The sequence below is a fragment of the Exophiala xenobiotica genome (genome assembly GCF_000835505.1).
Source record: "Exophiala xenobiotica strain CBS 118157 unplaced genomic scaffold supercont1.1, whole genome shotgun sequence".
In the NCBI taxonomy this organism is placed as follows: Eukaryota; Fungi; Ascomycota; class Eurotiomycetes; order Chaetothyriales; family Herpotrichiellaceae; genus Exophiala; species Exophiala xenobiotica.
In genome coordinates, this window is record NW_013562494.1 from 791656 (window position 1) to 818083 (window position 26428).

Consider the following 26428-nt stretch of genomic DNA (forward strand, 5'->3'; position numbering starts at 1 on the left):
GCATCTCGCCTGCTCGCTTCCACATCATCCTAAACCTACGCAGCAGCCAAAACACTACGATCGTGCGTATCATCCTCTCACACTAAGCAGCTAGGTATCTGGCTTGTGTCCATCATGCTTGTGACTTGGAACGTGACCCCGGTTCTTCGTCGTTTGTCACCTGGGCCATCCCCTAGCCCACCTCACTACTGTGGTATGTATTCACTACTGTGTCTCGCTGCAATCTGAGATGCCATTTCAATCTCGTCTTTGTTACCCCTTAGCCGGCACCCGCTAGCCACAGCTTTTGACCCTTCGTCGTTTCCCGAGCAAAAGAAGCGCGTGCTGGACCAGATATGACTCCCGTATCCCTCTCCCTCTCAACACCTTGACATCTTCGACCCTATCAACCAACAGCCAACATCGACCATGGAGTACTCACAGTCCTGGAATTATCCTCTCCATGAGGCCATCTACAACCCCGCCACCTCAACGAGTGTGTCCTCTTACTTTACTCGTCCCAACAAAGTCGTCAAGTCCGGCAGTCGCAATAGTAGTCCCCGGAATTTGGGCAGGAGGAAGACCACCACCTCCGCGACAACGTCATCGAGAAACCGGTCCGTGGTTGATCATCTTCGCTCGAGCAGCCAGCAACAACTAAGTCTAGAAGGGTCTCGGTCAAGGCCAGTGAGCTGGCATCCGAATTCCATCGATACGCTGCACATTCCTGTCGACTCTTCTGCAGACCCGTCCGCCTGGGACTTCTCCACTGCGCAAGTCAACGGGCTCATCACGCCTATGTCCTATCCGGCAATGAATGAGCCACAGATTCAAGAAGTCATTACTCCCCTTGATGGATACTCTGGCCGAAATATGAGCTTCGATTATGGCAATCAAGCGTACTTCGATCAATCGTGGATAGCATCCGAACCGACCAAAGGCGATCCATATGCCTTGTCGACCTTTTACCAAGCGGGATACCCCCCGGCCCCTCAACCCTACGCGCACGCAAACCAACAACTGATGACTTCCAACGTCCCTACGGCACCATCCTCGCCAGATTGCCCGCCCTTTCCAAATATCGACCTAGACAATCTATCGCTGGGAACCACCAGTGGGAAAGCTAAAGTCGATTCGGAAGAGTTGGTCGGGATGGGATTGTATGATTCTCCAGCCGAAGTACAGTCATCATCCCTACTCTTCGGCAGATTTTCTCAGTCGGGTCAAAAGTCGTTGAAGCTCGCAGAGTCGTTCGAGCCAGTAGAACAAGATGAAGACGCGGATGAGGACGACGAGGACGCCGCACACGAGCAGGAATCGGAGTCAAACGATTCTTCCATGACAGCATTCCCATCCTACGAGTCTCAATCCATTGCCAACCACATGGCATTCGGCACACAGACAGAGGTCGATCCTCTCGCATATAAGTATCTTGCAACCTTAAGTCAGCTCAACAACTATTACGCGCCCAGCCAGCAATGCTACGGATGGATATGATTTATGACTTGATGAATTCGCCATGTTTTGTTCTTCATTGAATGTTGGCTTGGTTTGGTTTGGTGGGAGATTTAGATATCACGACTTCTTTACATTCACCTATGATACCCTATTTTACTGGGTCCTCCAGGTAGTTCAAGGCAACTGAGACTAGAATTTGATGGACAATGTGTTACTGATACAATTCGATAACTGAGAAGCCGAAAGACGGTCTAGAAAACCGCCACAGATGGACACCGAATGTGCTTTCCTAGGCCACTCCTAGCCAACAACTGACGTCAACTTCTGAACCTTTTCCATTGAACTAGCCCGGATCTGGCAAGGTATTAAAAGTGGACTTCTCGTTGCCCTCCCAAAATTCATTTGAATATTTTACGAGTACCAGGTATCTTCCTTCACTTAGAACTGTCGAAGTATTTTATTATTACGATTTGGATAAAATAGAGCACTGGCCTTGTCCTCGTCCGCATCGGTGTCATATGCCAGAGACCGGCCTCTCAGGAATCTTGATGAACCGGATCTACGCCTGCGGCCCTTTCTTCTTTTGGCGTGAGGTGTCATAATGGTCTTGCAATTTCCGCCATGGCGACACGACTCGGAATTGGCCATGGTTCGAGACTGGTTCTTCCCTGATCATGCCAAACGGGACGTGTTTTCAGGCTCTCCACAAGACATGAAACAACGAGCTATCGACAAAGTCAACCTCTGGCTGTTTAAAGCTGGTCAGCTACCCCCGGCCATCGTAGCAACGGCCAATTTAACTGAAGCTTCGCTTCACGATGATCCTGTTAGGCGGTCTGGAGGAATCTCAGACTCGGCTATGCAGAGTATCTATGCCATGGCTTTTGCGAGGTTTGTTAATGGCTTTGTTGATCGCGATGTCGCCCGTTTGCATACCGCTGAGATGGCCGTGGACGAGGACGAGGGGGAGGATGGCGTGGTACCGGCAGCAAAGGGTGAAAGTTCTATGTACGCGCTTGCTGCTACGATTGGCATGCCGCAGAACTTTGTCGGTCTACGACATCAACTTGCGCATGGTGATATCCCCAACTTATCCTATCTGCGAAAGATGACACGGCAAGCACTGACATGGTTGTGGGAGAGATGGTGGGTCAAGAATGCGACTGGTGATCCAGGCCGGTCACTGAGGCTTCTTGAAGAACACATCCGAATAGCACGAGAAGCGGCAGACGTTGGTACTAGCAAATCCGAGTCCGTTGAGGAGATTGTTACGGGTTGGAACACGGTCGAAGGTTCAGAGAATGAGCCGACAGCTTCAGTCACAGACATGAGGGTTGACAGAGTCTGGAAACAAGGGGCTGGGATGGCGCAAAAAAGAAAATATGGAGTTCTAGATGGAAATGACATGAGATGAAATCACAAGACCCTTTCCGTGTCCCAGTTGCGCCAATTCATCTTTGCAGATAAATGTCTACATTGGCTAGATCATACAGAGTACAGATGCTGCGTTGAAGCCGCCAAGCCTTTCTGGCCTGCGCCCATGATGCAGGTCTGTGTTGCCTCATCTCCTCACCCACCAAGCTCGTTCAATTGTTTGTTCGTCACCAGAGCAGCCTGGCAGCTCCCATCGGTTCATTCTTTACTACAAATTGCTTTCGTCTAGTGCTAGCAGACCGAATGCAAGACTTCCCAGTAGCAACCAAGGTCCTCCACCTTCTGTTTCTTCGATATGAACAACCTCCCGGTTAGGGCAAACGAAAGCCCAATCCCAGACTGCTCATCCCAAAGCACATCATATCCAACTGTAACCAAAGTCATATCGACGCTCGCCCTCCTTGTGCTGGGCTATTATGCGCTCTCAGTCTTCGACGCCTGGCCGTCGACGATCAAGCGCTCCGCGTACGAATCATTCATCTACCTCTTTCCTTCGCCTCTTCTCCACATGATGCAGCGTGCTATGGTTAGACTTGGACGTATGGATCCCGAAGAAGCGAAATTCAGTCGAGCCGATTTTGGGAACATATTTGCAAAACAAGAGGCTGTGCAGAGAATCTTTGGACCACCACAAATACCCCTTGTTCTCCGGAAAGTTAGGAGCCTTTCCGGCGTCGGGGACTTCATATCACTGAGCAATGATACTGGTCCACCTGGCTTGGGCAACTGGGACAATTCCTGCTATCAGAATAGTGTTCTGCAGGGACTGGCCTCTTTGCCTGCATTCATCAATTTCATGAAGCATAGCCTGGAGTTGTGTGAGAAATTCCAAGTGCCGGCGGAAACACATCAGGCCCTGGTGGCTTTTCTTGAACAGCTTGCAGATTCAAGCTGTCGCAAGACGACGCTGTGGACACCAAAAGTGCTGAAATCTATGGACAGCTGGCAACAGCAAGATGCGCAAGAATATTTCTCTAGGGTTCTGGAAGCTGCAGAGAAGGAGGCGAATGGGTATATCAAGATTTTGAAACGGTCTTCGACCGCCGGTCTCGAGTGTCTGAGAGGGACCAAAACCAGTGATGCTAAGACTACATTTAGGGACCTCATCGATCAACCTAGAGCCAGCAAGACAGACCAGTTGCAAACAGAGTTGTCCACGAAGCCAGCACAGTTCGAACAACGAAATCCCCTCAATGGGATGATGGCACAGGCTCTCGAATGCAAGACTTGCGGTTTTACCGAAGGGTTGTCCTTGACTCAATTCAACTGTTTGACTTTGAACATGGGTTTGCGAGGTGCCTCGAATGTAGAGGACCTATTGGATGAATTTTGTGCACCAGAGGAGGTCGAAGGTGTCGAATGTGAAAATTGCACGAAAGCGGCTTATGGCGGTGATGATCGGAAATGCGGCGACGAAGTCGAGTCTCACAACTCTGGAGAGGAATGTCAAAAGAAAAGGCCTCCAGTCCTTCGTACAAAGGCAAAGCAAATTACGGTTGCAAGGTTGCCGAAAGATCTGGTCCTCCATATCAATCGCAGTATCTTTGATGAGTTCGGCAATCAGTTGAAGAATACAGCACCAGTTGGAGTTCCTCCGAAGTTGAACTTCCTGGGCCCCTGGTGTGCACCATTGGGGAACGATGAGAATTCCATGGTGGCTCTATTTGAGCTGAGGTGCATCGTCACGCATTATGGTCGGCACGAGAATGGTCATTACGTTGCACTGGGTAAGCGTGGTAAGGACTGGTACTCCTTCAACGATGAAATGGTGACGAAGATAACCGAGGAGGAAGTTCTCGGAAGAGGAAACGGCTTTATGCTATTCTACGAGGCGAGCCCAGAGCCTTGCATGGACCGACTGCTGAATCTCTCTGCTGCAAAGCCCGTGCCAGAGGTGCGGCACCTTGATTCAGAGGGAAGGAGTGATGAACTACCCGAGGTCGAGACGACATCTGTGGACGACCTCGAGAGTGAGGCGCTGGACTCCGAGTCCGCTGTTGGGCCGTCGACACCCTACTCGGAGAGTTCAATCATTGCATCAGAAGGGAGCTCGCCGATTGAGGCTCCGCAACAGGCGCCAGATAGGCGACAAGATATTCCGGTCCTGCCTATGAGAACGGCGATCGAAGTGTCTAACAATGGACAACAAAGTTCAACAGGGACGCCTGTGGTTTCACCTCTGTGAAGGAAGGATCATGGCACTCACGACGTTACGAGAAATGGTGTACCAAAAATGAAAGATACCCCTTATAGATTCGCATTGCTCGCGATGACATCGATACCATATGACACTTTATCAATGACAATTCTTCGCGTTTTCCGATTACAGGCTGGGTTAGTCACGGTCGAAATCCTCTCTTTTAGTGATGGCCACAGCTTACTCATTGCATACATGACGGCACATTGATCACTATTTCAGAGGATCGTCATACTTCGCACAGTCTTTTCCTGCGTCTGCCACAGTCGCCAACTATTTCGACGCTTTTGACCACCATAGACTATTGACAGCGACAATATTGTGCCTAGACTTCTTGCCAATAGAACTATTGCATCGAACATCCACCTTCTGGGGCCCGATCATGGCGGACGCGCGGGGTACGCCTCACCTGAGCAGGAGGATCAGCGAGTGCCTGCCAGAGCACGTATGTATGCCTGCGCAAGCTTCCAGGTTATGTGCTTACAAGGAGATAGTTACAAAGCGATTCCAGCAGCGAGGACGACTACAATCGCAAAATCGAGGTATGTCCGCTTTGCACCGTGCCGCTAACATTGACTTCGCCCATATGACTGACACGACACGCAGGTCGTCTTCGACTCTGAGATCGCCCGACGCCGCAAATCCTCTGTAGTACTGGCCGAACATCCTAACGTCGATAAACCCAGCCGGCATCACGGAGCGCGGTCCAAATCCCAATGTCTAGTCCACCAAATCGTCGAAAAGACCTCCCTCGGCCAACAACCCAAAGTCGAACCGCAGCTCGAACAGATCGATGAAGTTGACCCAGGCATGCCGACCGACGAGAACGAGAGGGATCCGGTGTCAGGCAAAGACGAGTCTCGCGCGATAGAGTCACGGTTGCTCACGAAAAAGCAGTTGAGTGACATGGCCATAAGTGTGAGAGCGCTGGCGAAGAAATTGGGTAATCTGAAGGTCAGACTAAAGATCCGGGCGATCTTCTTGCTCACAAAAATCTACGACAAGACGTTGATTGCAAAGACAAGGGAGGTGGCTAGGTGGCTGTTGTCGAAAGATCGATCGGTGCCGTATATCGTGTATGTCCAGGATGTGATGAAGGACAACCCCGTCTTTGATGCCCAGGGCCTGATTGCGGAGGATGCTTCGTACGGCGAACGGCTGAAGTATTGGAATGTCGACCTGGCGAGGAAGAGGCCTCATACATTCGACTTTGTTGTCACATTGGGCGGCGACGGGACGGTACTGTATGCAAGCTGGCTGTTCCAGAGAGTCGTGCCGCCTGTCTTGTCATTTGCGCTGGGGTCGCTGGGGTTCTTGACAAAGTTCGACTTCAGTAACTATCAGGAAACTCTATCGCGGGCCGTTAAGGATGGCGTGACGATAAGTTTGCGATTACGGTTCGAAGGGACTGTTATGCGATCGCAGAAACGACACGATGATGCTGCGCGTCGAGACATTGTGGAAGAGTTGATTGGGGAGGAGGCTGATGACCGGAAGACGCATAAGCCGGACCGCACGTTCGAGATCTTGAACGATATTGTGGTTGACCGGGGTCCGAATCCGACAATGTCGACTATCGAGCTGTTTGGAGACGAAGAGCATTTGACCACGGTCCAGGCGGATGGGATATGTGTGGCCACGCCCACAGGCTCGACCGCGTATAACCTGGCTGCAGGAGGGTCTCTATGTCATCCTGAAAACCCGGTCATACTGGTCACAGCTATTTGCGCACACACGCTCTCTTTCCGACCGATCATTCTCCCTGATACGATCGTTCTACGGCTCGGCGTGCCTTATGATGCCAGGTCGAGTTCCTGGGCCAGCTTCGACGGGCGAGAGAGGTAAGTCCTCAGGACTTGGGTGGTTTGAGAGCAAACTAATTTTTGCAGGATTGAATTATCTCCAGGAGATTATGTCACAATATCAGCATCGCGGTACCCGTTTGCTAACGTCATGCCTCCAGGGCGCCGTAGTGAGGACTGGGTTAACAGTATCTCGAGAACCTTGCAATGGAACTCAAGACAACGGCAAAAGGCGTACGCGGATTGGGATGGGGACAAGGGGGATCACGAGGATGCGAAAGGCAAAGACTCTAAGCCAGATGATGATCGGCAGGATATGAAGAGAGGCGGACAAGGGCATCCGGGGTGGCATAAAGGATAGAGTAGAGACGAATGCAGACTGGAAGTACCCACGAGTAGAATATCATGGACACGACGATGCTCCACACCCAGAGGCAATATACTGACTCACAACAAAGATAATTGACAGCTGTTTACCTAGCTTGCTCGCCCGGGCAAGGCTGAGCTCTTCAGCCTTCCAAGGGGGACTTCTCGGCGTACCTGCCCTGCTCACTGCTCCATTCGCATGGCTTCCATTCCACAACCACGTCTCTCAAAGCCCTCTTGTTGCGGGCACGATACCTCTTCGCTCCTGGCAAGACCTTTCCCTTCAGCCATGGCCGCCCCTCCAGGCCTGACAATGCCGTCTTACCCTCCCTCGCACACGTCTTCTCCCAGCCGGCATATCTCGACATACTCCTCCTCTAGCGCAGCCCTCGGCACGACAACGCCCACCGGCGCCTCTACCGCATCGACCCTGCGCTATCCGTCAACTCGCAAAACCATATACGACCGCAATCTTAATCGCTCGCGCAATGCCGAACTCTCCCGCGCCAGTTTCGCATACCTATTCATGGAGATGGTCTCATATGCGCACCGCCGCGTCAAGGGCATCCAGGACTTTGAGAAGAGGTTGAATGAGCAGGGATACCCTCTGGGCCTCAAACTCTTGGACTTGCTCCTCTATCGGTCGACGCCAGCGGGGAGTTCTTCAAGCTCGTCTAGCACTTCCACTAGCGGAGTGGCTAACCGACCGTTGAGGTTGTTGCCCTTATTGACCCTTCTCACAACAAAACTATATCCATTGCTCTTCTCCCGGCCAGCGGACTCATTGGAACAGTCCACAACCAATCCCGGAGAGTACATGATTATCGACAACACGCCGTTGACGAACCAGTACATCTCGGTGCCCAAGGAGATGAGCCAGCTCAGTGTGGCCGCGTACATCGCGGGGATTATTGAGGGCGTGTGCGACGGGGCGGGGTTCGAGTGCAAGGCTTCGGCGCATAACACGGGGACGGATGTGTGGCCGAGCCGCACGGTTTTCTTGATCAAGTTTGAGGAAAGTGTGCTAGAGAGGGAGAGAGAGTTGGAAAGGCAGGGTATCAAATGAAAGGTAGCAGAGAGGGCACGACAAACAATGGTCTGAAGTCAGCAGCTTGCGTCGGGGGTCCTTGGCGATGCCTACAGGGTGGCGGCACCGGAGTATGGGGTCATGACAGAGCTATGTGCGGATTTCATGTCTCTTCTTCCGCAGGCACTGTATGCCACATATTTGGCTATGATATGTCTTCAACCGACCGAGTACCCTTTGGAGCTTCAGAACATCCTTTACGGCACAGCGGAGATAGCGCATCATGCATCAGAGACAGATTCTTGTCGGAAACCCCTGGGACAGTTAACAGCAAGCCGACCACATGGCTGACTATCATCACTCCGCCAATTTTCTGGCTGTTTGTCGTCAAACAATGACTTCCAGGCTGATCACGGAGTGCGCTACTTCCAGGATTTACCGAAAATGGTAGGGATTCTGCTTGATACACGGCATGGGAGGACGACATCTACATTTCGATTGGGAACCGGGCAAATCTGAGCGATCCTAAGTGATTGCAATGGTGATAGCTCATGAGGTTCATCATCACAACGATAGTTGGCTGCGCTATCGATGAGCGTCCTCAAGTTAATCTTTTGCGCATGTGTCGGAGGATGATGCGTGAGCGCGCGGAATCATGAGACTGAGACTATGGGACGACGAAATGGTGAGGTGTTTTCGCTTGGCCGTGTTGCTTTCCACTATGCACGCGGCAGACCGAACCTCGACAGGATTTGACTGCCCTTCTGGCAGTAATGGATGACGGGCGCGGATGTGTTATGAGACGGCGACTTTGTGGCGCCCGGCATGGAAGGAGATGCTTTGGAGGTGAAGTGATGTCCGGTGGCCAACCCTAGATCGAACGCTTCCGTGCTGGTATGAGGGAGCATATGAGGGCCATGGCAAATGGAGGTGCTGTTAGCTGCGCCCTGCTGGAGCGGATGTCCCAATTTACTTCTACCTCGATTCTGCTTTCGAGATGACCGCCGCGAATCTTCATCAGGTACCAGCATAGCTAGCAACCTACCTAGGCACTCAAGGCTACCTAAGGTAGGTTATGTATCATGGGTTGCGAGCTGGTCTTCGGGATATCCTATCGCTACTATTACCGTGTGGGTCATGAGTTAGATAGAAGGTCTAGTATGACCTGAGCTCTTCCCTTGTTCCTCTGTTCCGGTCTCGATCTCGATCACGATCTCGGTGTCTCTCATGGTCATGGGAAGGCGAATCTCTTCTCTGCCGTCGTGGTGATCTCGACCTCGAACGTGATCTGGAGTATGACCTCTTCCGTCTGTCACTCGGCCGCTCTCGATATCTACTCCTGTCGGGGGGCCCACCATCTTCGTAGCCGTCCCTGTCCCTGTCCCTGTCCCTGTCCCTCGGGCTCTGGCCCTCTCTCCTGCTTCCCCCGACGACACTCGCATTCGCCCCGGTCGGCCCTGTCCTCCCTCCTCCTCCTCCTCCGCCACGCTGATCGTCCGGCAGAAAGCGCTCATCCAGCCCTCTTGTGTCGAACTCTCCCTTTCCACCGCCACCGCCACCGCCACCACTTCCCCTCCACCGCTTGACATCGTCTCCGAAGCGGCCTGTGTCCTCGCTCTTCATATCTCGATATCTCGTGCCGCCCTTTTTTCCGAGCTTCGTCATATCCCTGAGCCGCATGTACTCCGGCAGCACAGACTTATCGCTGACTTCATCCTCGAATCTTGCGCCCATGACGTTCCGCCGCTTGAGGACGTCCGCGACTTCATCACCTTGGAAAAAAGCGCCCTTGTGATGATACCGCGCCAGGAATTGTGCCTCTTGCCTGCCGCTTTCTCGTTCCTCGCGCTGCTTTTCCAGGAACTCTTTGTCCTCGCGCTCTCTCTCCTCGGCGGTGAGATTGCGTCGCCGCTCGGTCTCTTCGATCTCTTTCTCCCGCGCGATCAAGGCCTCGCGGTCGCGTTTCAAGCGCTTGAGTTCGCGGACTTTCCAGGCTGCGTATTCAGCTTCGGGGTCAAGGCCGTCCGTGTCGTCGACCATAGACTCGGGAAGGAGCTCGTCATCGTCGTCCCATGACTTTTTGCCCGCGGCACGGGCGAGAATGTCGCGTTCAAGTTTGTCTTTGATGAGTAGGTCTGCTTGTGCTCGGCGTCGGGCTGCGTCGGCATCGGCGCTGGCGGAGGGGTCGGGTGTAGTTTGTGAGTGGATGGATGTTGAACGGTCGGTTTTCCGGATGAATGTTGGACGTTGAAACTTGCGTTGGGGGTGTTCGTCGTCGGGTGAGGAAGATTCCTCAGATCCTGAGTCTGATTCTTCTTCTTCCTCTTCCTCGGAGGATTCTTCTTCAGACTGCGGTTGTGTAGATTCTTGTTTTGGAGGTGCTAGTCTTGATACTGTAGACGCAGCTGCCGTGGGCTGTTGTGATATTGTTGCAGCCCGAGCAGGGACTTCGTCTTCCTCTTCCGTTACAAAGCCTTCGTCGTCTTCATCGTCATCTTCGCTCTCCTGTTGGACTGGTGCGGCCGGTCTCTTGGGTAGGGGACGTCTTGCTTGAAGTTTCCGCTGGGGCTGTTGTGGCTGCTCCTCCTCGTGTTCTTCTTCCTCGTCAGATGATTCTTGTTCTGCGATCGGTTTTCCTGGACGATACCTTGCTACGGGTCTCGCTGGGTTTGCCGTCATGCGCTTTGCGGGATTCGGCATCGGCGGCGGCATCTTGGCGTCTGAGGATGGGGGAGGCTGCAAGTATTGCGGAGTAGAGTGGCAGATGGCTCAGTGCGCCACAGATGTGAGGCTAACAGCCTGCCTGGGCGTAGGTGAGATACTGTCGACGGAGTTTGCAAAATGTTGAATACTGTCGAAAGTTGCACTTTGGAGTCAGTTTGTACGGTGGGTTATGACTGTGGGATATTACGGCGGAGTATGAACCTCGACAGCGACGGACGCTTGACGCCGCTCTTCAATTGTTTCTCCCGACACTTTACGGAGTACTGTGCTTTTACTATATATATCATGTTCTGTCCTGAGAAGATGCCATCCATCTTCTTCCTACCTGACATCATGAGCCGTAGACCATCACTTTCAGTCCATGTGCAACATCGATGGTCGCCTTCATACCCTCCGGTGACCAAGGGGCCACCTTGAAGAAAGCCATGGACCAGCTCTAGATAATGACGCCAGTGGACCTCGATTGTGACGTGCGGATCTTGAAGTCGAGCAAGACCGAAAACAAGAATGAACCATGAAACGATACCCTCTAACTTACATCTCACAATCACTTCGCTGCCATCGCTTCTTGTCGTCCCAATGAATGCCTATGCTCAATCCAGTCCTTGACCGTTTCGACCTGCCTTCCCGTGACACAAGATATTGGTGTCTCCCTCTTTACAGCGCCCTCGATGCCCTGCATCACCTCCAGCAACGTATCCTGATTTGGATGACAGAAGTATGCCATTGAATACCTATCCTTTCCGGCGTCCTCAGGCTTCGGGCTCCTCGCCACACGATGAAGCGTGCTCTTCATCAGACCACCCGAGAAGAAAGTCATCGTCTCGCCAATATTGATCAACACTGCGCCAGGAACGACAGGCGCGTCCAGCCATACCTCATCTTCCTTGATGGGTCCAGTGTACTTTGGAGGTCGGACCTGGAGGCCGGCGATTTGGTTTTGGAACAAGATCGTTATCACGCCCTGGTCCGTATGCGAGGGCAGCCTGATGGGCGCATTGTCAAGTTGTTCTAAGGCCGGGTAGTAAATTAGCCGTAGCGTCGTGTACGAAGGACTCTCGTGCTTGTGGACATCCGGAAGGCGCTCCTTCGTTAAACCTAGACCAAGGCCAAGGCAAGCAAGCAATCGAACAGCAATCTTCTCGTGAGTCTCGGCCATAAATTGTTGGATCTCAGGGTTGAACTTGCGCAAAGACGGCGGCATCGGTTGGTCGTAAGACTTCTGCTTCCTGATGACGAAGACTTCCTTCCCATCCTGGGCAGAAACAATATCCTTGGCACCGTTCTCGCTCATGTACTTCTCAGTTCCAGTCTTAGCATCGAAGCCGGCGTTGTAGATGCTGTTCCAAGGAGTGGAGGCTTTTTCTTCATACGATGTAGTTTTGAAGAACGTTTCGCTGATGTTGAACATACGATCAATCTTTTCCTGCTCGAGACCGTGGTTCTTGAGGTATAGAAACCCCCATGTTTCGCATATTTGCTTGATTTCCAGCGCTAGACTGGCCAGATCTGTGCCATAGCGCGAAAAGTCAACTACAGGGATGTTGTCGGGATCCAAGTTCGCCATCCTTGCTTCCTGAGAAAGGTGACAAGGCCCAGAAGCTGCAAAAACTGACCAAAGGGGATTGAAACGGCGAAAACGACAGACTCGGAGCGGGCAACTTAGAGGTCGGCCCTACCATTAAAGGCATTGCACACCAACTGATAATAATGCTTGAACAGCCAATAGTGGGCGTAACGTACCCCTAAAGCGTTCGACATTCTCCGGAGGTGGTCCTAGTTGGCAGACCAGACAGTTCTCGACCTTTCAATTCGAGGACCGACACACGGTAGGTAGTCGCTGAAGTCCGTCGATTAGGAAGCAAGGCTGAAGTCCGCCAGGGTTTTCCAACATGCCCACCGGAGACCGACGTCTTCGCCGGGTCCCGGACACTTTTCACAACCATCAGCAGGACTCTTGTCTGTTGGCGCACTCTTCCGTCCATATGTCAAGCATCTCACAATGATATGTCGTTCGATTGATAGTAATGTCGAATTGTTCAGTAATGAGTAGCGCGTTTTACCCCAAGTCATCTCCGCCTTTCGGTTTGTGCACCCCCGCAGATATTCGACCTCCAATGTCGAGACCGAGGAATGGTTTGTACGGCTGTAAGACGTTGGAGAAATGATGTTGTCAAGAGTTCAATTGTTGACTTTCTACACCGAGAGTGCTCTTCTGTTTCGAGGCGTGCGAGTCCAACACCATCGCGACAAAGACACTGACAACGACGACGTCAACAATCTCCGTGTCTGATATCGAGCCCTCCCGTTATTGAAAAATGGCAGGCCATGGTCCAGTCGGAGACTTCCCGATCAAGGGCAAAATCGTCCTCATTACCGGAGGTGGGAGTGGGATTGGACTCTCACTTGCGAAACAGTGCCACGAAAAGGGTGCGCGAGTTGTCGTGGGAGACTTGAAGCTCACTCAGGAAGCTCAAGACTTTCTCACTTCGAAGCCCGAGTCCGACCTCTTTTTCAAGACCTGCGATGTAACATCGTGGAAGTCTTTGGAAGCCCTCATCACAGCTTCACTGAAGACATTCGGCGATGTTCCCGACGTATATGCTCCTGTCGCAGGAGTCTTTGACCCGTCTTGGTCCAACTTCTGGGATGACACCGAAGGAGAATCCTACAAGACTGTCGCCATCAATATCCAGCATCCCGTCAAGCTCACGCGTCTTGCTATGCGAGCTCTCGCATCCGCGGGCAAACAGGGTGTTGTCTGCCACGTGGCTTCCACGGCTGGAATTCGAGGGAATTTCTTTGCTCCGCTCTATGCCACAACAAAGCATGCTGTAGTGGGCTTGACAAAGTCATTGGGACAAGCCGATCCAGAGTTCGGCGTGCGAATTGTATGCGTCCTTCCAGGGACCGTCAAAAGCCCACTGTGGGAGGACAGAGATGACGACGTGATGAAACTCACCAAATATTCGGAGCGAAAGCTCATGCCACCAAGTACGATTGCGGACATGATACTGAGAATGGTGGAGAGTAAGGAGTATAGTGGTGGGACTTGTGTGTTGAAGACCATTGCTGAGGAAAAGGTGATTGAAGAAGGATGGGACAAACAGGCTGGAAAGTACGATCCAAGTCCTCGGCCTGATGCAGACTTGAGTCATATCAGAGAAGTGCTTGCCGCAGAAAGAGGCAAGAAGTGGGCTGAATAGAGATAGATTACTGGTTCGATACCCATCATACAGGAATCATCGAGCTGAGGATACAGGTAGTCTTAGCTGCACGAAGCACATTCGTGTGCGTCGATAATCTTTCAACGTGCGCCTCCTCAGTTGGTTATGAAGTTGGGTACTCCGTACGGTTCTGAATCTCCCTCCTTCGGATATTCTTCCACTAAAGACGGGACAAGGAAGAGAGCAAGTAAAAAGTAAGGCAGATGTGTTGAGGCACGAGTTACAGTTGACTGGCTCACGGGAGCAGGACGCTGTGTGTGGCAGGGGCACGCAGGGGCCACCTCCACGTCGCTCACGGCTTCACGTGTGTTAAGCATTTCTGGGCGTTGCTTAGGCTCCTAGGCCAAAATCTTAGCCTGCTTAATTGCACAACTGCCCCAAAACGGTACCATCCCCCAACCCAGCCGGTGGAATTATGCGGCGAAGCACTAAGGCCTGGCAGACTTTTAGGAGGCCAACGTGGACATGCAGACTAATAACAGCTTACCAGAAGCAGTTCCCTCTACCTGCACATCGAATCCATGGCAATACCATCTCACAAATCGTTCCTCTAGCAACAGCAGTGTTGGAAGCGGGACGAGGCCTTTTGCACTGCCACACAGCCTCCAATGCCAGCGTCACTTGCAGCACTGGAACCGACAGAACCGAACCACCAATGCGGGCGTCGGAAGTCCGCACTGGTGACCCAATACGATGCTACGCGCGGCATCTATGATCAGCCAATCTAGGTGACATCTGAGACAAGCGCCTCAAGCAAGACAAGCAAAAAGACTTTGCCCTCCATGACCTCAACATGCACATGTCGACTCTCGCTTCTTGCTTGCACTGCTTCTTTTACTGTCGCATGTTATCGTCGCTCGCTGATGCCCAGTACCGCAGCATGATATGATTCCTTGCAACGCTTACGATCGTTGAGAATTGTCATTATTAGCTCTGTCTTTTTTCACAATGTGGCTGACTCCGCTGCTGTTCCCGGCTGCAGCCATGGCCATTACACTCGACCTCAGCTCCACGCAATCGATCTCGTCGGCAGCAGGCACAGCCGCCTACAACATGATGACTTACTACACTGGCAATCAGACAGGCCAAGTCCCAGGCCTTCTTCCAGGCTCTCTTAGCTGTGACCCGAAGGTTACCGGCACCTACTGCTGGTGGGAAGCCGGTGCAATGTGGGGGTCATTGATCAACTACTGGCAATATACCAACGACAGCACATATAACTCGATTGTTTCCGAGTCGATACAATTTCAACGAGGACCAGAGGACAATTTCAATCCGCCCAACCAGTCACGTAGCATGGGTGTCGACGATCAATTATTCTGGGCCTTTTCAGCACTCGATGCCGTCGAGAGCAACTTCCCCGAGGCTGGAGGCGACAATCCATCGTGGCTGGCTCTCGCACAGGGCGTGTACAATTTCCAGACCTCTCTCTGGGATACCTCGACTTGTGGTGGCGGATTCCGATGGCAGGTCTATTCATTCAATGCTGGATATAACCTCAAAATCGCAATCGCTAATGGCGGCAACTTCCAGCTCTCAGCAAGATTGGCTTATATCACAGGGAACCAGAGCTACGCTGACTGGGCGGTAAAGGTCTGGGACTGGATGGCGACCAGCCAGTTATTCCAGACAGAAGGTGACATGTTGTATATATGGGACAGTACAGACAGCGACAATAACTGCACGAATGCGGATCACCTAGTCTGGACGTATAACTACGGGACTGTCCTCGCTGGCGCGGCGTACATGTACAATTACACCAACGGAAGTTCGGAGTGGGAGAGCCGAGTACAGCAGGTGCTGTCCAGCACATTTAGCCTGTTCTTCCCGTCGGATTATGGTGGGAACGTCATGACTGAAATGGAGTGCGAGCCAAAGCTGAATTGCGACCAAGACCAGAAGAGTTTCAAGGCTTACTTGTCGCGCTGGCTTGCCGTCACAGCGCTTCTTGTGCCTAGCACAGCGAGCCAGATTATGCCGAAGTTACAGGCGAGTGCCACGGGCGCAGCGGGCCAGTGTAGTGGGGGAGGGGACATTTGCGGTGAACAATGGTATACAACAACATACGACGGTCTGACGGGCGTTGGTGAAGAGGTAAGGTTTATCTTCCCACTGTTATAGGAGAATGAAAGCTGATGACCATGCAGATGAGCGCAATGTCGATATTCGGAGCCAATTTGATCAGCTCGAGTATGGTGCCTCTGAGTCTACGAACGGGCGCGACATCGGAAAGTGACCCATCGGCTGGCGGTACAGCCAACGACACCCCGTCAAGTCAGTTTCAGAAGCCGATTACAACGGCCGACAAGGCAGGTGCAGCAATTTTGACAATCCTGGCCTGCACAATAACGATTGGTGGTGCATGGTGGCTAGTTACATGAGACGAGCGGGTACTGTTGTGAGATAGCGTAAGCGATCGGCGTTTTCTCTTGCATATAGCTTCAAGTCCCGGGTTATTGGTACATATGCCGAAATCAAAAGCGATGCCTTGGAAGAAATGAACGTTCTTGCGCGTGGCCAGGATCGGACTTGTTCCTACCAGTGTCCTGTAATCCATTGCTTCTGTTGACGATGCTCGCCATCTCTTATAAACCGGTCGACCACCGCGCTCTCTCTCTCTCTCTCTCTCTCTCTCTCTCTGTGCGTTTCTCGGATAGAGTCCGGTGTGGCGCTGGACCCTTCAGCCCGCCCCCTTTCTCCTTGTCGGCGTCAAAGCAGAGCTCTTAGGCCATGCTCAAATGATCGTTTGCTGGGCTGCCGAACCGAAGGCTGAGGCATTCTCAAGCCATGACATTGTCCCAGGACGCCAAAATCTCTCGTCTGGTCGCAAAGTGTCCTGGATGGGCTGTTAATCGGGCTCTCAGGTCTGTTTTGGGATGTGTCCTTCGGAAGAGCTTGAGAGTTCATGCTGTCGTCTTGTCTCCGGGGTGCTCTACATCTCAGGTATTGTCTCGCAGTACCCGGATACCTGGTTTCGTCGAAGTTGCTCTTGGCGACATTGTGACTTCAATGCTCAACCCCAGCTGCGTACACAGTCACCTACGCTAGAGGATGATTAGAGCCATTCTCGATCGCAAGCGGAAGGTGAAGCAGTGTTCCACTCTTTCACACTTGATATATTATTCTCCCCCAATTTCACTCAACAATAGGACCTGGATCAAATTGTGGACGTATGCGTCTGTGACTACACGGCATTTCCTGCAATCCACCGAGTATAAACGGCTCTCGACCTGGCATTGTAATGATTTCTGTTTCCATTTGTGTGAGCTTACCGAGATTAACAGATATCGTCCGACATGACAGGACAAACTTAAACTTATCAAGAAGGCATCATGTCTCGGACCTCAGAGGTTCCAGGCATTGACAAGACAAACTAACATTCGGTTAGCAGGCATCAGGCCTCGACCTCCTTTTTTGCTCTTTTTTGCAATTCCTCGGAGTCTCCTTGGATGAGCTGTTGTGCAAGCTACATAGGTGTGCGCTTCTCTGGTACTCAGTTACCCGTAGTCTTACGGGTGAGGGCGTTGAACTCTGAAATAGCATGAAAGGGGGAGGTGTTAGAGCGAGAGCGAGTTGTTGGGTCGACTCGCGCTCCGGCCAGACTTTTTTGCCATGTTTGTTTCTATTTCTCGGCTGTGTGAATTCTGGGTGCGGTGAAGGGAAAGGAAACGGTGAGGCAGAACTGCGGGTGCCCAAAGGTCGACCAATGTTCCCGCCAAGTAGATGGAGGCGTGTCTCTCGTGATATACCGGCAGACCTTGCGTGGTGGCCTTTGCCTGCATCGAGGGAGATGACATTCATGTGTTTTCAGGGGCATTCAATGTTGAGCGAAAGTACCCCAGGAGCGCTGTTTGCTTCGATCGCACCTTCCATACAGTGGCAGCAGATGCAGATCGTCACTGCCTCCAGTTTGTTCTCTTCGTTTGTCCCGTACAGATACCTATCTGCCTCTTGAGCTTTGTCAAAGGAGGTTTGTCCCTCGATCCGTGTTGTGATACGCTCAAGCTTCGAAGTCCAATCTTTCGAGGGAAGAGTCTTCTTCAGCATATTGAATCATGCCTTCCTTCTTGTCGCAAGTTCTCGGGACATGGGAACTTCTTTCGTACACCGCAGTCAATGTTGTGAACACCGAAGACATCTTCTACCCTATGGGGAAAGAATGCAAGGGACATATCATGTATACCGAGGATGGATACGTAAGTTCCGGATCTCAAGTGGCTGGTACAGTCAGCGCGAGGTCGACGACCCCAGCGCAGTGAGTTGAGACAGTCTCTGATAGATTGCAGATGGCGGCCATTCTTCAATCGAGCGACGTTGAACCGTACGAACCCGACTGGACACAAGGTACGACAAGAGAGTTGGCCAATGCAGCTAAAAAGACGTTGTCCTATTGCGGGCCGTTCTATCTCGACGAGAAGCCAGGGAACAAGCAGACGCTCCTACACCATGCGAAGATTAGCCTTCCGCCAAACTGGATCAATACCATCCAACTTCGAGAGGCAGAGCTGGAGGTGGATAATGGACAATACTTCCTGACCCTTGGACCCAGAGAATGCTTGGTGCACAAGGGTATTCAGAGAATCGTCTGGCTCAGATGGAGGAAGCTTCCACGCAATGAAACAAGCAATCTTCCAGGAGAAGCAAAGCGCTGAGGGCGACAATCACAATGGCGCTGTTGACTGTAGCTACTCATTTTCAATAACACGAAACGGTCTGAAGCCCGATTCAAGTGTGGAATGTGCTGTGGATGCTGAGGAGTTGTTTCCGAGTATCTCTGAGAATAGAACAATTTGTTGCGCAGGTTATTCTCTGCCAACGGACATTTCAAATCAATGCTATGACACCAGACTTGGCCGTTCTAAGCACGCTGGCTTCGCGAAGTAGACTTTCGTCGGCACGATCCTGACATTATGAGTTGACAAGTGCAAGACTGGTGTGGATCTGTCTAGCCTCGAAGAAAATGAGGCTGCCCGGCTGCAGAAGTCCCCGCGGCGCTTCTCTCAGCAATCTGCACGTTCCCAACAATCTGAGCCCGACGTTTTCTAGGAATGTGAATTTCAAGATCTTCTGGCGCTCTCGAGCGATTCCTTTTCTGTTTCCTCCTCGCGTTCGCACAGCATGGCCACGGTGGTGGCTCACGAGCCGACCGTCCCCAATGGACTGACAGATCCTGAGAAGGCCGCAGAGGAACTTTCCTCGGCCATGGACCAAGCCAAGCTCGAGGACAACCCTGAGGAGCCTGCGCTCGCGTCTTCAAAAATATTGAACCTTCCACGTACCGCAGCAGATGGAGTGATTAAGACTCCGCTCGCCGAACCCTTAGAGACTTCGAAACCTCCATCAAGAGCCCCGTTGACGGCGGAACAAGAAGCCAAATATGCTACGTTGCTCAAGAATGTGTTGAATTGGACAGAAATACCCGAGACTTCGGCAAAAGGCTCGAGAAGCTCAACTCTGACCGACTCTGAACGGATGTTTCTCACTCGAGAGTGCTTGTTCCGCTATCTGAGAGCTACAAATTGGAACGTGGCGCAATCGGAACAAAGACTGAAGAACACATTGGTCTGGCGTCGTGAATATGGGCTGGAAAAGCATACGAAAGACTACATTTCTATCGAGAACGCTACCGGCAAGCAAGTAATACTGGGATGGGACAACCATGGAAGGACGTGTCAATACCTAAGACCATCTAAGCAGAACACAGAACGTAGCGACCGGCAGATTCAGCATCTTGTTTTCATGCTCGAGAGAGCGATCGATTTGATGCCTGCTGGCCAAGAAACGCTGGCCTTGCTCATCAACTTTGCCGAAACAAAGTCCGGACAAGGTGCAACACTATCACAGGGAAAGCAGACCTTGAACATTCTCCAAAACCACTATCCAGAGCGTCTTGGTCGTGCTCTTGTCACCAATGTTCCGTTTTATATCTGGGGTTTCTTCAAGTTGATCACTCCGTTTATTGATCCCTTGACACGAGAGAAGATCAAGTTCAACGAAGATATGGGTTTACATGTGCCCAGAGAACAATTGCTGAAAGAGAGCGGCGGATTTGTTGAATTCGAGTATGATCATGAAGAGTATTGGCCAGCACTGAATGCTCTATGCGAGTCGAAGAGGGCCGCATGGCAGGCTAGATGGGAGAAGGGAGGAAAGAGAATTGGCGAGTACGAGGCGTTTCTCAGAGGAGGAGATGAGAAGAGCCTTGCGGAGAGGGAGCGAGAGCAAGAGGCAGCCCCTAAGGAGTGATTGGAGTTTTCGACATTGCATTGATATTGGATTATTGGTCCTGAGGCTGGAACACAGTCCTAGAAGTATTCTTTGCAATAGATTGGAGACACGAAGCACCACATGGGTGCATACGGTAGTACAGATGACATTCAAAATGTCAACTAATGAATAATGCCGGTTTGTCCGCGTCAGAATTTCCTAAGTGGCAGCCAGCAATCATAGGTATATCGCACATCACATGCCAATTTCGCTGATGATTACCTGAGCGAGCCTGAAGGAGTCTCCTGCATCACAGCGCAGCACAACCCACCAAGTCAACCCGCAGCCCGCCTTCAGCTTCCCCAATGTGCCCAGTCCCGGGAGCCGATCGTTACCACGTCCACCTGAAAAGCACACCTGCGCAAACCCCCGTTTGCTTGCATTATCGACACCTGCAGGAGGATAGCGATCGTACTGTAACCGTCTCGCCGTCTCTGGCCCCCGTTCCTTTGTCCCCTCGAAAATTTACTCGTCGACGCCTGGCTCGTCTCCACACGCTCCGACTGTTTTCCTCCACAGACATACCAACTCGCGCCTCTTGCGTCCTCAGGAAGGAAAAAAGTTTCCTTGATTGTTTGAAAACGAAAGATGCTGTTTGCGAGGTCATCATGGCAGAGAACGCTGAGGTGACCGAGACCTCTACCCCGCCAGATGCGCAGCCTACTCTTCCTCCTACGAATCATCCATCTCCTCCTGCTGCCGCTGCCCACGCTACTCCTTCTCATCATGGTCACGAGGCCACTTTTGTCCGACCATCAGATCTCCTTCGCCCACGGACCACATCTCGACCAGCAGCTCCTAAACCGGAGAGGCCTATAGATCGGGATGAAAGAGCTGGACTAGTAAGAGAGCGCCTGTTCTTGCAAGACACACATGGGCTATTGCGACTGACTTCGCACAGAAAGCCATACGAGATTTCCTTAGAGTGCGCAATTGCTATGAGGTCTTACCGCTCAGCTTCCGGCTCATCGAGCTGGATGTTAGTCTTACGGTCAAAGAGAGCCTGAATATTATGGTTCAATGTGGTACGTCGCGTGCTCTTTCGGGCTTCGGACAGTACTAACTGTATGGGTAGGAATTGTCTCTGCGCCACTATGGGACTCCTCTACTTCGACCTACGCTGGTCTCCTTACCGTCAACGACTATCTCAACGTCGTGAGGTATTACAATTTACATGCCGACAAGCTGAAAGACGTGGATAAACTGTTACTGAGCGACCTGAAAGGTGAGGAATTTATATTGCGTTGGCTTGTGTCGGGATTAGGACTGATCAAGTGGCAGACGTGGAGAAATTCCTGGATGTTAAGCCTCCCGAGACAGTGTCGGCATCGCCAGAAGCCATCTTATACGATGCCCTACGGAAACAATTGTTATCGAGAGCTAGGCGTATACCCTTGGTCTCCTACGACAGCGATACGCAAAGAACTATGGTCACCAGTGTCATCACTCAATACCGAATTCTCAAGTTCATCGCGATGAATGTCAAGGAAACCGAGATGCTCCGGAAACCTCTCGAGATGATCAAGCTCGGAACATACGGAAACATTGTTCGTTGCAGTATGGACACGACAATGCTGGACGTAATTGATGAGATGGTGGTGAAGAACATTTCTAGTGTACCTGTGGTAACTACCGAAGGTATGTCTGTTACTCTCACTACCAGAGCCTGTACTGACCAACCAGGTGTTCTTCTGAATGTGTTTGAAGCCGTCGATGTAATTGAGATCCTCAAGACAGGAGACTATGGCAACCTCACCTGGACTGTTGGTAAAGCCCTGTCGGCACGACCACCCAGTCACCCAGGCATATACTGCTGCTCACTTGAGGATGGCCTTGATACGATCTTCGAAACCATCAAAAAATCCCGCGTGCACAGATTGATGGTGGTTGATGAGAACAATTACCTTAAGGGGGTATTGTCACTCAGCGACATTCTACATTACATTCTGGTCGAAGGGCAAGAGGAAATGAACCATGCGTAACGATACGGCGAGGAGATCTGAAATGCATAGCCTGGCGTTTTATCGAGGCATAGATCAGGCGTTTGGTCTGTGACTTGCTGGGATCAGACACGAATAGAGCGGCTGGATAAAAGGGGCCCAAAGGCAGTTACAGTTGCGCGAATTACGAAGAACTTCACAATGATGTACGGAGTGTGCAAGAAATATGCTACTCATGCGGTACGAACCATGAACCTGGTTGAGCATCAGGCTAGCTGTGCTGATCAGAAGTAAGTTACCTAGGTACCTTTCTGGGAGGCAAGGCTAGCTTCCGCAAGGCTGTGACACTAAATGCACAGAGCTCTAAATACTTCTCCGTAACGAGGAGTACGTCAGAGTACACGCACTTTCGCATGACGCGTTTAGTGGAACGCGTCTCCCGGTAATCAAAGAAACACTTCCTCTCGCAGTTCTCAATCGAAAGTCAACTCTCCCGCCCACACTCTCGATCTTGACCATGACGGAAGCAAAAGAGAACCTTAATGCAGTGTTCGATCCTGCGGGCAATGGCCTGCCACCCGACATTCTCGGCGTCCTCGAGTCCACACTGCGCCTACACTCGCTTACGGCCGAAGAACTCTTCATAAAATGGGAAGTTTACTGCCTCAAAATGGGCAGTGAGGAGACGAAACTAGACCTGGAGACGGCGCGCATGTTCGCAAAAGATGTGCAAGAGAGTGTCGAGCGAGGAGACAGTCGAGTGCAGCAGGGCAACAAACTCGCTCCCAAGTCGGACAGGAAGAGTGCCGTGCATGCAACGCCCAGAGCGGTCGGGACGGGAGACGTCTTTGGAATGTACGCATCTGGAAAAATGCTGAGAGAGGGAAGGAACGGCTGATGAGAACGCTAGGCTAGATGAACTCACGCCCAACGCCCTCCCACGACGAAGTGGCAGCATCAAGAGAAAAGCAGACTTCGACTCTCCCGTGCCAAAGAGAGTCAGTCGAACGGACACAAGCAGGACAACACCAGGCAAGGCAGGCAAATTAGATGGATCTGCGTACGGCACCATCCCCGACTTCTGGCAGAAGAATTTCGTCACTAATGCTAAGTTCCGTATACAGAGGAGTCCCCTTCTCCGAACGCCCAAACGCAGGCCAAATCGTCGAAACAATCAACGACCATCTCCCTCAAGCTGAAGCACCGCTCGCACCATTCTCCGAAGCACGACTCCGTCTGATCTCTCGCACCGATTTCAAAAAGTTCGCATATAAACCCATGTCGATGCGCCTGTCGGACGCATCAGAGATCCTCGACGAGCGTATCGATGACTTTCTCGCTCTTGTCCAGAAACACCATGGCCTAGAGGACTCCGCGTTCGGCAACGCAGCGGCGCAGAGCACAAGTGAGATCATTGCCGTTGGGCGCATCGCGTCAGACACGCCAGAGGGAAAGCTCAACTCTGCCTCGCTCGTGCTAGAGATGTCGCGACGGATGGGTGCTGGACTACGTGTCCCGCTCAAAATCGACGCGCTACCTTCGTACCAATTCTTCCCAGGCCAGATCGTCGCGGTCAAAGGCACGAATGCTTCAGGTCTGTATTTCACGGTCAAAGAAGTCCTCTCTATTCCAAGACTACCTATGCCGTTATCCACGACGAGCGAGATCGCAGCCGTCAATGAACGCCTCGAGGTCTCGGAGGACTCTACTGCAATACCGCTGAACATAATGATCTCTTCCGGGCCCTACACCGCCGACGATAATCTGGCATTCGAACCATTCCAAGCACTATGCGAAAAGGCAGCAGACAGTATGGCCGACGCACTTATCCTGACCGGTCCGTTCCTGGACATTGAGCACACTCTGCTCGGGAGTGGGGATTTCGACATCCCCGAAACACGAGGCCTGGACAACGAAGCGAGCATGGCCGCGTTGTTCAAGACGTGGATATCGCCGCACCTGCAGAGGCTGTGCGCAGCCGTGCCAAGTATAACGGTGATTATGGTCCCCAGCGTGCGGGACGCTGTGAGTAAGCACGTCTCGTGGCCGCAGGAACGGCTTGTCAAGAAGGACCTCGCGCTGCCGAAACAGGTTACCATGCTCCCGAATCCGTGCTTTGTGAGCTTGAATGAGACAGTTTTCGCGATAAGTTCTCAGGATGTCTTGTACGAGTTGAGTCGGGAACAGGTTTCGCATGGCATGGGCGGAGTGGGTAGTGATTTGTTGAGCAGATTGCCGGGATGTCTGATTGAGCAGAGGCACTTTTTCCCGCTGTTCCCGCCCATGGCACGTGGAAATGGAGTGACGAAAGGATCAGGGGCATGTTTGGATCTCGGGTATTTGAAGCTGGGGGAGTGGATGCAGGTTAAGCCCGATGTGCTGGTGCTGCCGAGTTTGGTCACGGCGAGTGTCAAGGTGAGTCTGCTCTCGTCCTCGGAAATGGTGTGGGGAACATAGCTGACAACGATGACAGGTCGTCGATAGCGTGATGGTGCTTAATCCGGGACAACTGTCGAAGAGGAAGGCTGCTGGGACGTATGCACAGATCTCGCTGCAGCCGAGGGTGCTGAGTGAGGAGGAGAAGGCAGCGAAAACCTTGCCGCATAATGTGTTCGAACGGGCAAGGGTGGATGTCGTCAGGATATGAATGTGCACCCTCTGGACATTGTCTTGCTGTTGGGAGAGCCACGCAGGATCAAGCTATCAATGATGTTGATGTATCATCCCTCATCAGGCACCTTTGGGCTTGTCCATCTAGATGGCTATTGTCACGCCCTTCGATGCCATAACGTAACCGTGTCATATCATACCATGGTGCCCATGTCCCATCATGGGCAGCCCCTTGCTTGTATAGTCAACATGCTCGAAAGGGTGAAATGATCATACCCCGACTTGGGCTCGGCGGGGTCCTTGTCCTATTGACCACCAGAGCGGTACAGCTCCGGCGTCCTCATGTTCTTTAGGTACCACTATCATTGCCAGGCCTCGTTATCCCTCGTAGTCGCCTCGATAGTGTACCTCACCGCAGAAGTAAGAGATTCGTCCTGTGCCCTTCCCTTCTCGCCCCCCGTCGCTCCCCCGTGCCGTTGGTTTTGCCGTTACCATCCGCAACCAGCGCGTCGAGTCCCAAATCCCGCCAGACGGGCTCGCGCTGTGTGCCCGCATTACTGGTCTCACCGCCACCTTCGCCCGCACCTGCGCCAGTGGCAGTAATCGTGACGCTTGTAGTACCAGCCTGATGCTGTCCCAACGCCCGATTTATACCGAATGCGGCGTGCATGTCTGGCACAACGTCGTCTTCGTCTTCAGGGTTGAGGGGCACGAGGTGTGGTGGGAGGGAGATTTCTTCAAACGGTAAAAATGAACCCGGGAGTTGGGCCATGTTGGAGTTGTCGTTGACGTTGAAGCCAGACGGATTGGAGGAGGGAGGAGGTTGGGAGGGATTGACGTGCGTGGAAGAGGTGCCGTTGGTAGATGCCGAGGTGGTGGGAAAGGAAGCGGAGGGTGGGCGGCAGAATTCTTCGAAGAGGTCGGCGTGGCGCGAAGCGTGTGCGTGGATGTAGGTGTGGGAGGAGTCGCGGGACTAGAGAATGTCGAGGGATGTGAGCTGAGAGCGTGCCGGAGGAGGGAAGGAGAGTATGTACCATCTTTGTGTCCGTGAATGTTTGGAGAAGGCGCGAATGCGGTTCTAGTGTCTGTCTCGAGTCGTGTTGAAGGAGGTGGGATGGGCGAGGCACCGCCTATGTCTCGCCGTGGAGACTGGTACCTAGGTAGTCGAGAGAGCGCGGGCCACGAGTGGAAGGGAGTCAGGCTAGTACGGAGTAGGCATCCATGAAAGGGAAGATGGACTTTTCCGATGCATAAAGGACATGGAAAAATGGTAAACAAAGTGTGGGGTAAGAAATCGGATATACTGCTAGCGCGATGCGGAACGGTTTGTTCCTAAGAGGGTGAGTGGAGGCCGGGTTAACCTGAGCTTTAACTGAGCCTTTGGCTGAGCCTCACTG

The 26428-nt window shown here is 52.2% G+C and overlaps 15 protein-coding genes across 16 annotated transcripts; 11 read left to right on the forward strand and 4 right to left on the reverse strand.

The window, feature by feature from the left end:
• The first annotated feature begins 163 nt into the window (after positions 1–163).
• Positions 164–1830, forward strand: PV05_00310 (uncharacterized protein). The gene has a single exon (XM_013465194.1). The coding sequence runs from the start codon at positions 409–411 to the stop codon at positions 1474–1476; it is 1068 nt and encodes a 355-aa protein (XP_013320648.1). The 5' UTR covers positions 164–408; the 3' UTR covers positions 1477–1830.
• A 33-nt stretch (positions 1831–1863) lies between these two features.
• PV05_00311 (uncharacterized protein) lies at positions 1864–2890 on the forward strand. The gene has a single exon (XM_013465195.1). The coding sequence runs from the start codon at positions 2039–2041 to the stop codon at positions 2849–2851; it is 813 nt and encodes a 270-aa protein (XP_013320649.1). The 5' UTR covers positions 1864–2038; the 3' UTR covers positions 2852–2890.
• Positions 2891–2951: 61 nt separating this feature from the next.
• Positions 2952–5202, forward strand: PV05_00312 (uncharacterized protein). Its single transcript, XM_013465196.1, has one exon. The coding sequence runs from the start codon at positions 3167–3169 to the stop codon at positions 5054–5056; it is 1890 nt and encodes a 629-aa protein (XP_013320650.1). The 5' UTR covers positions 2952–3166; the 3' UTR covers positions 5057–5202.
• A 12-nt stretch (positions 5203–5214) lies between these two features.
• On the forward strand, positions 5215–7301 carry PV05_00313. Of its 2 annotated transcripts, XM_013465198.1 has the most exons (4): positions 5215–5513; positions 5563–5610; positions 5675–6909; positions 6958–7301. In XM_013465198.1, exons 1-4 carry the CDS (start codon positions 5451–5453, stop codon positions 7229–7231), a joined length of 1620 nt encoding a protein of 539 aa, XP_013320652.1. In that variant the 5' UTR covers positions 5215–5450; the 3' UTR covers positions 7232–7301. The 2 variants fall into 2 exon arrangements, with proteins under 2 accessions (XP_013320652.1, XP_013320651.1); XM_013465197.1 differs by lacking the exon at positions 5215–5513 and having other exon boundaries at positions 5522–5610.
• A 160-nt stretch (positions 7302–7461) lies between these two features.
• Positions 7462–9444, forward strand: PV05_00314 (uncharacterized protein). The gene has a single exon (XM_013465199.1). It carries the CDS (start codon positions 7526–7528, stop codon positions 8300–8302), a length of 777 nt encoding a protein of 258 aa, XP_013320653.1. The 5' UTR covers positions 7462–7525; the 3' UTR covers positions 8303–9444.
• PV05_00315 (uncharacterized protein) lies at positions 9185–11106 on the reverse strand. The gene has a single exon (XM_013465200.1). It carries the CDS (start codon positions 10973–10975, stop codon positions 9419–9421), a length of 1557 nt encoding a protein of 518 aa, XP_013320654.1. The 5' UTR covers positions 10976–11106; the 3' UTR covers positions 9185–9418.
• A 118-nt stretch (positions 11107–11224) lies between these two features.
• Positions 11225–12813, reverse strand: PV05_00316 (uncharacterized protein). Its single transcript, XM_013465201.1, has one exon. It carries the CDS (start codon positions 12552–12554, stop codon positions 11535–11537), a length of 1020 nt encoding a protein of 339 aa, XP_013320655.1. The 5' UTR covers positions 12555–12813; the 3' UTR covers positions 11225–11534.
• A 492-nt stretch (positions 12814–13305) lies between these two features.
• PV05_00317 (uncharacterized protein) lies at positions 13306–14218 on the forward strand (the record flags this gene model as incomplete). The annotated part of the gene is made up of 1 exon (XM_013465202.1): positions 13306–14218. The coding sequence occupies one exon, from the start codon at positions 13306–13308 to the stop codon at positions 14191–14193; it is 888 nt and encodes a 295-aa protein (XP_013320656.1). The 3' UTR covers positions 14194–14218.
• A 790-nt stretch (positions 14219–15008) lies between these two features.
• On the forward strand, positions 15009–16726 carry PV05_00318 (uncharacterized protein). The gene is made up of 2 exons (XM_013465203.1): positions 15009–16308; positions 16362–16726. The coding sequence occupies exons 1-2, from the start codon at positions 15163–15165 to the stop codon at positions 16593–16595; spliced, it is 1380 nt and encodes a 459-aa protein (XP_013320657.1). The 5' UTR covers positions 15009–15162; the 3' UTR covers positions 16596–16726.
• Positions 16569–19069, reverse strand: PV05_00319 (uncharacterized protein). The gene is made up of 2 exons (XM_013465204.1): positions 17487–19069; positions 16569–17258 (listed from the first exon to the last, which is right to left on the reverse strand). The coding sequence occupies exon 1, from the start codon at positions 18013–18015 to the stop codon at positions 17599–17601; it is 417 nt and encodes a 138-aa protein (XP_013320658.1). The 5' UTR covers positions 18016–19069; the 3' UTR covers positions 16569–17258; positions 17487–17598.
• Positions 18270–18866, forward strand: PV05_00320 (uncharacterized protein; the record flags this gene model as incomplete). The annotated part of the gene is made up of 2 exons (XM_013465205.1): positions 18270–18410; positions 18501–18866. The coding sequence occupies 2 exons, from the start codon at positions 18270–18272 to the stop codon at positions 18864–18866; spliced, it is 507 nt and encodes a 168-aa protein (XP_013320659.1).
• A 263-nt stretch (positions 19070–19332) lies between the features above and the next one.
• On the forward strand, positions 19333–20460 carry PV05_00321 (uncharacterized protein; the record flags this gene model as incomplete). Its single annotated transcript, XM_013465206.1, has 1 exon — positions 19333–20460. The coding sequence occupies one exon, from the start codon at positions 19333–19335 to the stop codon at positions 20458–20460; it is 1128 nt and encodes a 375-aa protein (XP_013320660.1).
• Positions 20461–21089: 629 nt separating this feature from the next.
• Positions 21090–22463, forward strand: PV05_00322 (uncharacterized protein; the record flags this gene model as incomplete). Its single annotated transcript, XM_013465207.1, has 5 exons — positions 21090–21323; positions 21383–21506; positions 21557–21706; positions 21763–22119; positions 22165–22463. 5 exons carry the CDS (start codon positions 21090–21092, stop codon positions 22461–22463), a joined length of 1164 nt encoding a protein of 387 aa, XP_013320661.1.
• A 475-nt stretch (positions 22464–22938) lies between these two features.
• PV05_00323 (uncharacterized protein) lies at positions 22939–25068 on the forward strand (the record flags this gene model as incomplete). The annotated part of the gene is made up of 4 exons (XM_013465208.1): positions 22939–23276; positions 23332–23481; positions 23546–24836; positions 24895–25068. The coding sequence occupies 4 exons, from the start codon at positions 22939–22941 to the stop codon at positions 25066–25068; spliced, it is 1953 nt and encodes a 650-aa protein (XP_013320662.1).
• Positions 24518–26301, reverse strand: PV05_00324 (uncharacterized protein). Its single transcript, XM_013465209.1, has 2 exons — positions 26066–26301; positions 24518–26004 (listed from the first exon to the last, which is right to left on the reverse strand). The coding sequence occupies exons 1-2, from the start codon at positions 26066–26068 to the stop codon at positions 25441–25443; spliced, it is 567 nt and encodes a 188-aa protein (XP_013320663.1). The 5' UTR covers positions 26069–26301; the 3' UTR covers positions 24518–25440.
• Positions 26302–26428: the final 127 nt, after the last annotated feature.

Excerpts from the sequence above, each read along its gene's own strand:
- PV05_00310 (XM_013465194.1), top strand. The coding sequence starts at position 409 with ATGGAGTACTCACAGTCCTGGAATTATCCTCTCCATGAGGCCATCTAC.
- PV05_00311 (XM_013465195.1), top strand. The coding sequence starts at position 2,039 with ATGGTCTTGCAATTTCCGCCATGGCGACACGACTCGGAATTGGCCATG.
- PV05_00312 (XM_013465196.1), top strand. The coding sequence starts at position 3,167 with ATGAACAACCTCCCGGTTAGGGCAAACGAAAGCCCAATCCCAGACTGC.
- PV05_00313 (XM_013465198.1), top strand. The coding sequence starts at position 5,451 with ATGGCGGACGCGCGGGGTACGCCTCACCTGAGCAGGAGGATCAGCGAG. Across the intron at positions 5,611-5,674 it reads ACTACAATCGCAAAATCGAG|GTCGTCTTCGACTCTGAGAT; the intron begins GTATGTCCGCTT and ends CACGACACGCAG. Across the intron at positions 6,910-6,957 it reads AGCTTCGACGGGCGAGAGAG|GATTGAATTATCTCCAGGAG; the intron begins GTAAGTCCTCAG and ends TAATTTTTGCAG.
- PV05_00314 (XM_013465199.1), top strand. The coding sequence starts at position 7,526 with ATGGCCGCCCCTCCAGGCCTGACAATGCCGTCTTACCCTCCCTCGCAC.
- PV05_00315 (XM_013465200.1), bottom strand. The coding sequence starts at position 10,975 with ATGCCGCCGCCGATGCCGAATCCCGCAAAGCGCATGACGGCAAACCCA.
- PV05_00316 (XM_013465201.1), bottom strand. The coding sequence starts at position 12,554 with ATGGCGAACTTGGATCCCGACAACATCCCTGTAGTTGACTTTTCGCGC.
- PV05_00318 (XM_013465203.1), top strand. The coding sequence starts at position 15,163 with ATGTGGCTGACTCCGCTGCTGTTCCCGGCTGCAGCCATGGCCATTACA. Across the intron at positions 16,309-16,361 it reads TGACGGGCGTTGGTGAAGAG|ATGAGCGCAATGTCGATATT; the intron begins GTAAGGTTTATC and ends ATGACCATGCAG.
- PV05_00319 (XM_013465204.1), bottom strand. The coding sequence starts at position 18,015 with ATGAATGTCATCTCCCTCGATGCAGGCAAAGGCCACCACGCAAGGTCT.